The 11091-nt window shown below is 30.3% G+C and overlaps 2 protein-coding genes across 2 annotated transcripts; one reads left to right on the top strand and one right to left on the bottom strand.

Annotated features, from left to right (window-relative positions):
• Positions 1 to 7204: 7204 nt before the first annotated feature.
• On the bottom strand, positions 7205 to 9008 carry LOC17878980 (probable pectate lyase 4). Its single transcript, XM_006285059.1, has 4 exons — positions 8349 to 9008; positions 8148 to 8251; positions 7927 to 8065; positions 7205 to 7426 (listed from the first exon to the last, which is right to left on the bottom strand). Exons 1-4 carry the CDS (start codon positions 9006 to 9008, stop codon positions 7205 to 7207), a joined length of 1125 nt encoding a protein of 374 aa, XP_006285121.1.
• Positions 9009 to 10117: 1109 nt separating this feature from the next.
• Positions 10118 to 11002, top strand: LOC17879070 (protein COFACTOR ASSEMBLY OF COMPLEX C SUBUNIT B CCB3, chloroplastic). The gene is made up of 2 exons (XM_006282661.2): positions 10118 to 10258; positions 10344 to 11002. The coding sequence occupies exons 1-2, from the start codon at positions 10208 to 10210 to the stop codon at positions 10806 to 10808; spliced, it is 516 nt and encodes a 171-aa protein (XP_006282723.2). The 5' UTR covers positions 10118 to 10207; the 3' UTR covers positions 10809 to 11002.
• The last annotated feature ends 89 nt before the right edge of the window (positions 11003 to 11091 follow it).

The raw sequence follows: 11091 nt of genomic DNA, 5'->3' as shown, positions 1-11091 counted from the left end.
CATAATCTAAAAATTTTAGAAAACAAAGTATGCTATAGTGAAAAAAATAAGTAGAAAATAAAATACAAACCAATTACTACTCATAAACAACATAATAAAACTTCTGTGCGTAGCGCGAGCAACCGATTAGAACCCTAAACTAAGCCGACTTCTTCTTGTTTTGGCCTCCAGTGACCTTTTTCTTCTCATTCTTCTCATCATCAACCATTTTCTTCTTCTCCTCTTCATCAACTATCTTCTTCTTCTCCACATCTGCCTCAGTGATAAGATCATAGAACTTTTTCAATATTTCTGGTTTCTCACTCTCTTCAGTGGTGAAGGATAGTCTCTTATCCTTCACACTCACCACTAATTTGACATAGCTTCCGCTTGAAAGATGGAATAGGAAATATCTTTCTTCATCTTCTGAACTTTCGACCTTTTGCTTATCAGTTTCATAGTTGCTTATCTCGATGGTGCTGTTCACGCCATGGAACACCAAACCATTCTATTCATTAATGGTTTGGTAGTGGCTCCTTCTTTCATCCTCTTTTGGGATCTTTGGCTAGATGTTTTGTATTATTGAATCAGATTTTTAAATCAGTTCTTCTTCATCCTTAGCCACCTTCAAAGCCATCCTAGCCTTCTCCTTAGCCACGTTCAAACCCTCCCCATCAACCTTCTCCTTACCCTTCTTAATCTCTTCCTCAACATGCTTGTCAGGCTCAGCAGGCTTCTTCTCAGGCTCAGCAGGCTTCTTCTCAGGCTCAGCAAGCTTCTAACACTTGCTGGCTCTTTTAAAAATTTGTTTCTTCCTTTGATTTTTTTGACCACATTGAAACATTATCTAATTATTAACTAACATATACATTATACTTATTTCAAAATTTGCAAATAACAAGTAATAAATAATTTAATCATATCAACAGTTCCCACAACAACGATTTAGAAGTGAAACATTACATAACCTAAAACTATGTACATAAGCCACATATTATTAATTTATGTGGTATCAAAAAAATTAAGATAATGTAATATTAATATTAACCAAACAAAAATTTAAGAAAACTATAACAAAAAGTGGAGCATTTATAAGAGTATTTGTCACTTGCAACAGCAAATGTAAATTTTATTTTACAAGAATATTAATATTTTAAACTTGTGATAAAATTTACTGTTTGGTAGTTACTCAATATATTTTTTTAAAGAATATAATCTTTATGTAGTCTTTTAATAATATTACTATTTTAAAAACATAATCAAATATTTATATTTATTTCAATTATATCTCACTTACTTACATTCAATAATTATTTTTACTAACTATTAACTACTAAGTCTTAAAAGTATAGTTAATTTACAAAATCAGGGGTTTTTTAGTATAGCATACACATACTTATAGTTCTCTCAATTTCAATAGAAATACATTCAATAACACATAAAATAAATTATTGCAAAATTACCTATATATATATACAAGTTGTTTATCCGCACTGCGCGTGGGAGTTTGTAATTTTATTTATATTTTTAGTTTTTTTTATTTTTTTTAGTTTTTTTTTTAAAGTTCATTTTGTTGGTTTTTTATTGTTGTCATTTTTTGTTATTCTATTTTCATATGGTTTTTTAATTTTATAATTTAGTATTTGAAATTTTTATTGTTGTTTGTTTAACTTTAAATTAGGCTCAATAGTAGGTGGTACCACCTGATATTTCAAAAGTTTTCAATTCTCGTAACCCTCACAAACTGTTATCAAATTTAATAGCTCACCATATGTATGCATTTAATCAGGTTATCTTGTATTAAAGCAACATTATAGACTGATCTAGATATATTTTTTTGCATCTCTATTGGCTCTCATATAATAGATATATTAGAGTGTGTATTAATTTTTAAGACATATCATAACTATTTTCTCCTTAATAATAGTCCTTTAAAAACACGTTGTTTTGTTGGGTGTAGGTGAACAAAATTGAAGATTTACAAAATGACGTTGTTTTACTCACCCCTGACGCCTTGTCATTGCCACCTTGTCATTTGACTCATCACTGTTAAATGGTCGTTGTTTCGAAATATGTTAAAATCGACTAATTTCATATATTTGAGGTCGACAATTTGATTTTTTTTGTGAGTCTAGGTTGGTATTTGCATGGTATCAAAGTTTATGTATTAAAAACTGTCTAGATAAATGAATGAATGAATTTTCAAAGATTTTAATTTATTCATGTGTATTATTATCTTCTCAAGTTTTAGTAATTTATTTTAAACACGTTAGACTACAGTTCTTTCGTCATTATCTACTATGCACTCATTGCCTTTAGACATCTACTTTATTGTCACTTTCTATTGGCTCACATTTAACATATATTAGACTATACTGATTTTCAAAACATATTATAACTATTTTCTCTTCAATGACGACTATCTTTCAATACTCAAATATGGATTAAAAACATTTGATTCAATTTATGAAATATCAATTTTTTTTCTTTCTCATCATGTTATAAACTAATATTTCACTTTTAATTTTATTTTTCATGTTTAAAATTTTATATATACAATTACAGAAATTTTTTTTTATTCTACCATGAATTTAAAATTTTTGTTTTATTCTACCATGAATTTAAAATTTACTCTCATTCTAAAATCCAGTAACACATTTAAAATTTTAAACTATAATTAGTTTTAAATTAAAGTTGAATTATATTATTACCACTAATAAAAATGATAATATTGTTTTTCTTATTTTAACATTTCATTTAATTTTTATAATTTATTTTTAATTTATATAAACTTTCTATTACTTATAAGTAACATAAATATGCATTAAATACACATTTTAAAATTATTTTAGTGGAAAAATAAAAATGTTTCTAAGATGGATGCTTCGGTGGCATCATGAGAAGAGAGAAAAGCTAACTTTATATATGAAATATCATTTTATTTTCTTTTTGATCATGTTATAAACTAATATTTCACTTTCTGTTTTATTTTTCCTCTTTAAAATTTTATATATACAATTACATAAATGTTGTTTTATTATATTATTACCACTAATTAAAATAATTATAAGTATTTTTATTCTTATTTTAACATTTCATTTATTTTACATAATTTATTTTTATTTATAAACTTTCTAGTAATTAAATAAGTAACACAAATACGCATTAAATGAATGTTTTAAATTTATTTTAATATAAAAACAAAAATGTGGCTTAGGTGGATGTTTAGGTGGTATCATGAGAAGAGAGAAAGGCTAACTTTATATATATAGATTTATCCATCTCATACATCAATGTAACATTTTGCTCGGGGAAAAAAACAATTTATGTGTATATTAAAAATAAAAGAAACTCAATTTACAAATATAATACAAAATCATAAAAATATATATACTAAAATAAATAAGAAAAATAGTCATGTATCACAAGGTAAATCCTAAATGTTATCATATATTACACAATCTTAAAAATACACGTACATATAGAAATAAATAACCAACCGCATAGATAGATTAAAATTTAGAAACTACAACAAAAAACCTCGATTTCCTACAGCATTTGCGTAAAAAAATGGTAGGAAACAGCCGTTTCTTTCATTATTCATACGAGAAAAATGGTAGAAAATTGCCTGTATGAATTCGTAGGTGGTGAGATATTGATAAGAATTCCTACCAAAAACGCGCGGAAGGAAAATTTGTAGGTATCGAAGGAAAGAGGAAGGGTATTTTTGACCTTTTTCCTTCCAAAACGCGTAGGAAACTTTTTCCTTCTAATTTTCTACAAAATATTTCCCTTTCTTTTCCTACGAAAATTTGTTTCCTTCTAAATTCCTACGAAACGTTTCCCTCCAGTTTCCCACTAATATTCCTTCCAGCATTCCTTCAAATAGATTTTGGTAGGAAATACTAAATATTTAATTCAAACGATTATGCACTCGTAACTCGTAAGAGAGATGTATGATAGAGAGAGGTGAAATTGAGAGATTGTGTGATTATCATAACAAACCTTCGAGTCTTTATATAGGTACAAAAATATCTGTTTCTTACACATTTTCACACTTATTTCTCAACTTGCATTGCATTATTAACTTACGCACTAATTTCTCAACTTGCATTGCATTATTAACTTACCCATCCCACTAGATTATCAACTTGCTAGCACCGAAAAGTAACCTGCAAATTTCCTACAAATATTTTCTTTCCAATTTCCTTATAAGTTCCTATAAATAATTTCCTTTAGATTTTCTACCTATTTATTTCCCTCCATATATCTACCGATTTCCTATGACATTTCCTTCCACCTCATTGTCGAAGGCATTTCGTAGGAAAAATTCCTTCCAGTTTCCTTCGCGCCTTTTCCTTCCACTTTCCTTCTCATTTCATTCGCCATTCCTACAAAACTATTATTTAAAAGAATTTGGTAGGAAAAAATCCTACCAATTTCTGACAAATTTTCTCGTAGTTAAATTCTCTTCTTTTTTCCTACAACTTTCCATTTTCATCATTGGAAATTCTGCCTACCAATATTTTTGTAGGAAATCGACGTGTTTTCTTGTAGTGTATATAACAACGTAACATTTCTATTAACTACAAAGAAACACATTCAATTCAATATACTAATTCATTAAACCGATTTATAAAAGTAGAAAAATAATAATAATGGACCCGTGGACCCGTGGTGTACCACGGGGTAAATTCTAGTATAATAATATAGCCTTTAAGGACATGTACAATGGTGATATTTGGGGTGTCTTAAGGTGGATCTTAAAAAGTAAAAAAAATTTAATTAATTGATTTTGAGATCCAATTTTAGACACTAATTTGTCTAATGTGATTTATTTAAGACACTTTTATGAGTTTAGACACCTATTTTAGTCAGCCATTTGTTTAAAAAATTAAATTATTTTTTTTAGACATCCATTGAAAGTATTATCATTGAACATGGTCTAACTTTTTCCAATATAATAATTGCACAGTAAACAAAGCACAAGGTGAATCCAATGCACATAGTAATTGAGATTCTCCTAAAAACTCATTATACCAAAACCGTCATTCTCAGGCTAACCAGGTTTGACCACAATCAATTGATTAAAAGTTTTATTTATTTTATATAAATTTTGCAGTTTTATAAATAGATATTTTTTTTAAATAACCATATTATGTTAAACAAAATATGTAGTCTAACAATAATAATAATTTACTAAAAAAAAAAAAATAATAACCAATTGTTTAAGTTTTTAACATTCAAATAAAACAAAAAGAACACTAATAATACATCAAGATTTTATGGTAACCAATTTTAATGCTATGTATTATCGTTTAAGAAAGAATAAAAATGCTATAACTTCTAAAATCTCGTCGTTCAATTGATTCATATGGTCGCGGGTTAACGACAGTTTTGATGGTTGTTTTCAGTCATAAGATTACCAGTTATTTACACTAATCCTAAACCGGAAAAGTACCCAGTTTCTTGTCGCATATTATCCAGTTAAACCCAGTTCACAAGTGAAAACATCTGATTTACCAAACACTTACAACATAAAAAAATAAACACAATCTCAAGTAACATTTTTAAAATATATACAATTATAATATATATATCTATATATATAAAGTTAGCTTTTTCTCTCTTCTCATGATGCCACCTAAGCATCCACTTAAGCCACATTTTTTTACATTAAAATAAATTTAAAACATTCATTTAGTGCATATTTATGCTACTTATTTAATTAATAGAAAATTTATATAAATAAAAATAAATTATGTAAATAAATGAAATTTTAAATAAGAAATACTTTCATTTTTTATTAGTTAGTGGTATTAATATAATTCAACTTTCATTTTAAATTGATCATAGTTTAAAATTTTATATGTGTTATTGAGTTTAAGAATGTAAGTAAATTTTAAATTTATGGTAGAATAAAAACAACATTTATGTAATTGTATATATAAAATTTTAAAGGGAAAAAATAAAATTGAAACTGAAATATTAGTTTATAACATGATCAATAAGAAATTGCTTTTAATCCAAATTTAAATATTAAAACATAATAATTCAAGATAAAATAACTATAATATGTTTTGAAAATCAATTAAAAAATAAATAAAATATCACAATATAAATAAAAAATTAACAAAAAAATTATAAACCTCCCGCGCGCAGCGCGGATCAACTGCTAGTATATATATATATATTAACTTTTTTTTTTTAAATGGCATCCGTGCAGTAGCACGGATTATCCTCTAGTATTCAATTAAATAATAATAAAATAAATTCTCAAATTTATATCAAATGAAGTGTTCAACCCACGGTAAAACCGTGGGTTAGTACCTAGTATAATTATATATGAATACTCATATACTTTTTGAGACACATGTACTTATAGTTAGGTTAACTACGTTAGGCATGATTAAGAGATTTAGACCGTGAACTGTTATGTTGTACCTCCCAATTAATACACCAATTTTGGATCAAACCTATTTAGGATCTCTGAGTGGTCGTCGTTATATCAATCTCTCTGTTCATATTTTCTGTAAGTGTCAAAGCCGATATAAGGAAGGAACCTTATAGTGAACCGTCGAACGATCTGTTTTAGGAGGCCTAAAAGGCCCATGTTAGGTCCACAGAAGAATAACGTGTTGAGTTCTTCGTGAAGATTTTGTGAGGGGTTAGACTGGCATGTTCTATTGAAAAACAATAAAAATGTAAAACAATAGACACATGTATCCATAAGAAAACCATTGATCTAGTTCCCAAGTTCAATGAGAAGCTAAAACATTATGAATCATCACATCTCATTTCACCAAAGAAAGAAAAAACACACACCAATGAATCATAACAATATAACATTAAGAATTAAATAGAAGACAAACAAAGGGTAAACTCTAACGAGAGAAGACAGTTCAATGGCACTTTAACACTTGAAAAACAAAACTTTTACCTTTATAAAGAACCAAGACTATATTATTCCTTTATGTCTTAAGGTTTTTACAAATAAAATAAAAAAATACATAAATTTTATTTCATAAACATTTTTTCCTAGAATATATTTTAAAACATAAATTAAAAAAAAATTCTGCAAAAGTAATATATTTTACCATCGTATACATAACATGATGTAGTATTATGTTATGCCATACATTTCGTTTAATGAAGAAGTGTGACTTTTTTCTTTCTTTCTATTTGGTTGAATATCTTGTAATATAAGTGAGGTGAGTATAATTGATTAGCATATTTTGCCGACGACGCAATTGAGAGGACCGGCGGAGGCGGTAAGAGAAGGGACGAGAGAGCCGGGAGCCACCGGAAACGCCTCTCCTTTTGCGTACGCCGGCTTGACTGCTGGTCCGCCGGACGGCACGAAGAAAGCTCCGTTCAAGAAAACGTCTTTAGAAGTACCCCATTTCCATTTTTTAATCTCAGCTGCACTACCAACTCTCTTTGTCACCTACAATATTAGGATGTTAAATCTGGTTAACTTCGGTTAACAGAAATTGGAATTAATTTCTGGTTTAGTGTCGTAACCAAGCTGATATAAAGCTTGAGTATACGTTATTTTTCTACGTAAGCTTTTTTTTTTTTTGATAAACCCTATCTGCTGATCCGGTTAGCCCCGGTAGAAACACACCGAAGTGCTTTAAAGTGGACTTCTCCCCGAAAGGCCATCACAATGTCTATCCCGAGTTTGGAATGCTTTCCGACTAATGCCTGTAGTAGTTTGGAATGCTTTCTATCTAAGCTTTGTAACAAACAATTATTAGATCGTTAAGGTGTTCGTCTCTCCTCCGTCATTTCTCTTCTTCTCCGGTTAATCGGAATATTCAATATGGTATCAGAGCATACTCACTGAGCTCTTTTTCTATTATATACACACACAACGTTGTTGTATTCGGACAAGACACGTATGCATGGATTCTCACATGAATAATGTTTAACATGAAGATATACCTCTTTAGCGTTTTTGTTGTCGGGAGCAACGAAATAGTTTCCTTCACTAAAGATAATTGGATCAGCACTTCCACCAATGGCATACATTTTCCATTTATCGTATCTATTATTTGCTACATGTGCGTACCCTCTCCTTACCCTGCCACGTTATTCAAGATCACAAATCTATTATAATATTTAGTTTAGTTATATAATTTAAACTAATCATATATAATCATTACCTAGGCATTCTCTCAATGAGACCTGGTCCGAAATAGTTGAATGCAACAGTAACTTTCATGACCTTATCTCCCGTAAACTTGTCATCATGTCCGAGTAATATAACCTTCATAATAACATACCAAAGTTTTCTCATCAAATATATATTTTGATACTTTTTTTTGTAGACGTTACAGTTTTGTAAAAATATATAATAAACTTACTTTATCGTGATTCGTGAATTTGTTATTAGAAATAGTGACAGCCGTGGAAGAACTAATCACATCGATCAAACCATCTTGACTCCGAGAAAGGAAACAATGATCGATCCAAATATGTGAAGATTGAAAAACTCGGATTGCGTCACCATCAGGTCCTTCCTTTGGACCAGGTTTACAATCATGTATACTTATCCCATGTATAATGACATGCTTCACAAGTCTCATCCTTACGCATGGCCCATTAGCAATTTCAACTTTTGCACCTCTTCCATCAATCGTCTTGTAGCTGTTCACCGAGAGCTCGACTTTCAAAACTATCACCATGCTACGTGCGAATGTGATCCATAGAGGTTTTGATTGGATCACTCCAAATCTTAGGGTTCCAGGTTTAGGTTTTACAGGGTCGTCTAATGGGCTTGTAACCACGTATATGGCACCGGCTTTGCCACCTAACGCAGCTTTCCCAAACCCGACCGCGCAATGTGCTAATGCTTGACGGTTAGTCGACCATTTTGGGTTTTTTCGCCAGCAAGCATCAATTGGATTTAGTGTTGCCGTGGCGAGGGTATAGCCATCATCACTATGATTATGAGCTGATGACTCTACAAGAAGGGAAGCTAAAATTGCAAAAACAAGTGAAATTGTTATCACAAGAGAATCCATTTTCTTGGAGATGTGATGCTTGAATTGAACTATGTGTGTGCAAATATCTATACATGAGTCACGACATAGATGTGAGCTAGAGAATATATATACGTATAAGTTATCGATAGACTTATAAATATGAATATTTAGCCTCCACGCCTACTTTCCAACAAAATAATATCATGTACACCTACTTTGTATTACCCACCTACCTTTACTATGTAGACCATCCTAGATGAGAAGATCTTAGATCAGCTCCATCGGTCATAACCTCGACATAGATATCTTATCCAGTGGCGGATCCAGATTTTTTTTTACCGGGGTCAAAATATTATTAAAAGTAAGTACTAAACCTTTAAAAATATTTTTTTAATATATATCTAAAAAGATAAAACCACAAAATAAATTTAATATATACGAGGCAAATAAACAAAAAAAACTATGAAAACATGTATGTAATGGTGTCACAATATAAAAAATAAAAAAATCACAAAGTATTGAAAAGATAACATAAATTTAAAGAGTTCAAAACACATATTTTAAAATTTAGGAGTTCAAAACGCAAAATCACAAATTTAGAAAAGTCAAAACAAAAGAAACATATCAAATATTGTAAAATTATAAGTATTATAACATGAATTTAAAATTTTAGTGGGGTCAGCTGACCCCACACTTCTCTTACTGTATCCGCTCCTGATCTTACCTGTAAATAAATGTTATTTTATATAATTTTGTTAAACCTTTTAAATTTAAATGTTTTTTAAGAAAACAAACCAATAAAAAACAGATAAGTGGTGTAAAGAGGTTCTCATTATGTACTTAAAAAGTTCCTAAAAGAGAAATTAAGAAACCAATTCTCACCTCTTTCTCTTACTTTTAATATTTTTTTAATTTATTTATTTGTACAGATACTCAAATGAAATACCCCAATGAGGCTGTCCGACCACCCTTAACAAAGGTATCTTAGACGTTGATTTAACAAAAAGGTGTCCTAAAACTATCTAAGTAAATATCTTTGATATTCTTGATATCCCCATTTATATCCAAACCTAATTATAAATCGAATTTTAAAATATCCAATTACAACTTTCGTATCAAAATATTTAAACTGATCGGGATAATCATATTCCACGTCAGCACACTCGCGTTATCTCAGATTATCTTCCCGAACACAAAGTGCTGTCTCTCTTCTCAACCTTACGCTCGAATCCATCACAATGACTACAGTTCCCTCCGGCTTCCTCTCTTTCTCTCCGGCGCTGCTCCATGTAAGTGAGATTCATTCACCAACACTTCATTAATCAAACCAATCTCTCCAAATTAATTTCAAGTTTTCTTTTTTTTTCCCCTCAGGCGAAACCTCGACGACCCTTTCTCAATTTCAGAAACCGCTCCAAGTCTCTTCTCTTAGTGTCAGCATCACTGACCAACAACATAGAAGCAGACACAACAACAGTTCAAGAAACCAATTCGATTTCTGATTCGTTGCGTAACGTTACTCTGTTGGCAGATTTAGATCCAGGAACAGCTAAGGTGGCGATTGGTATCTTAGGACCAGCTTTATCAGCTTTTGGGTTTTTATTCATCTTGAGGATTGTTATGTCTTGGTACCCGAAGCTTCCTGTTGATAAGTTTCCTTACGTTTTGGCTTATGCTCCGACAGAACCAATCCTTGTTCAGACAAGGAAAGTGATTCCACCTCTTGCTGGTGTTGATGTTACTCCTGTTGTTTGGTTTGGGGTTTTGAGTTTTCTTAGTGAGATTTTGGTTGGTCCTCAGGGGCTTCTTGTTCTTGTTTCTCAACAACAAGTTAGCTAAGGAATGATTCGTTTTGGTATGATCTTTACTGTTTATATCTATCTGTATATGTCCTCTGTTCTCTTTTTGAGACTTATAGAGATGTTGTGGCACACAATGTTCACACATGACTGGCTTATATGATTCTTCGGTTATGACCTTCTTCTTGGGTGATACCGATCAAGATTTGCTGTTTTAAGGTTTGTTTTTATCTAGTCGAGATTCTTGAAAGCTATTTATCGATGACAAAGTTGTTTGTAAATAAATGGAAGATCCCAAGTCGCGATTCGGAATAGTCATTCGT

This window comes from Capsella rubella, unplaced genomic scaffold, assembly GCF_000375325.1.
Source record: "Capsella rubella cultivar Monte Gargano unplaced genomic scaffold, Caprub1_0 scaffold_7, whole genome shotgun sequence".
In the NCBI taxonomy this organism is placed as follows: Eukaryota; Viridiplantae; Streptophyta; class Magnoliopsida; order Brassicales; family Brassicaceae; genus Capsella; species Capsella rubella.
The sequence above is the reverse complement of the archived record's forward strand: the minus strand, read 5'-3'. Positions and strand labels throughout refer to the sequence as shown.

Coding starts and splice junctions, on each gene's coding strand:
- LOC17878980 (XM_006285059.1), bottom strand. CDS start 9,008: ATGGATTCTCTTGTGATAACAATTTCACTTGTTTTTGCAATTTTAGCT. Junction 8,252..8,348: donor AATTCACGAATCACGATAAA/GTAAGTTTATTA, acceptor GTTATTATGAAG/GTTATATTACTCGGACATGA. Junction 7,427..7,926: donor ACAACAAAAACGCTAAAGAG/GTATATCTTCAT, acceptor CTAATATTGTAG/GTGACAAAGAGAGTTGGTAG.
- LOC17879070 (XM_006282661.2), top strand. CDS start 10,208: ATGACTACAGTTCCCTCCGGCTTCCTCTCTTTCTCTCCGGCGCTGCTC. Junction 10,259..10,343: donor TCTCTCCGGCGCTGCTCCAT/GTAAGTGAGATT, acceptor TTTTCCCCTCAG/GCGAAACCTCGACGACCCTT.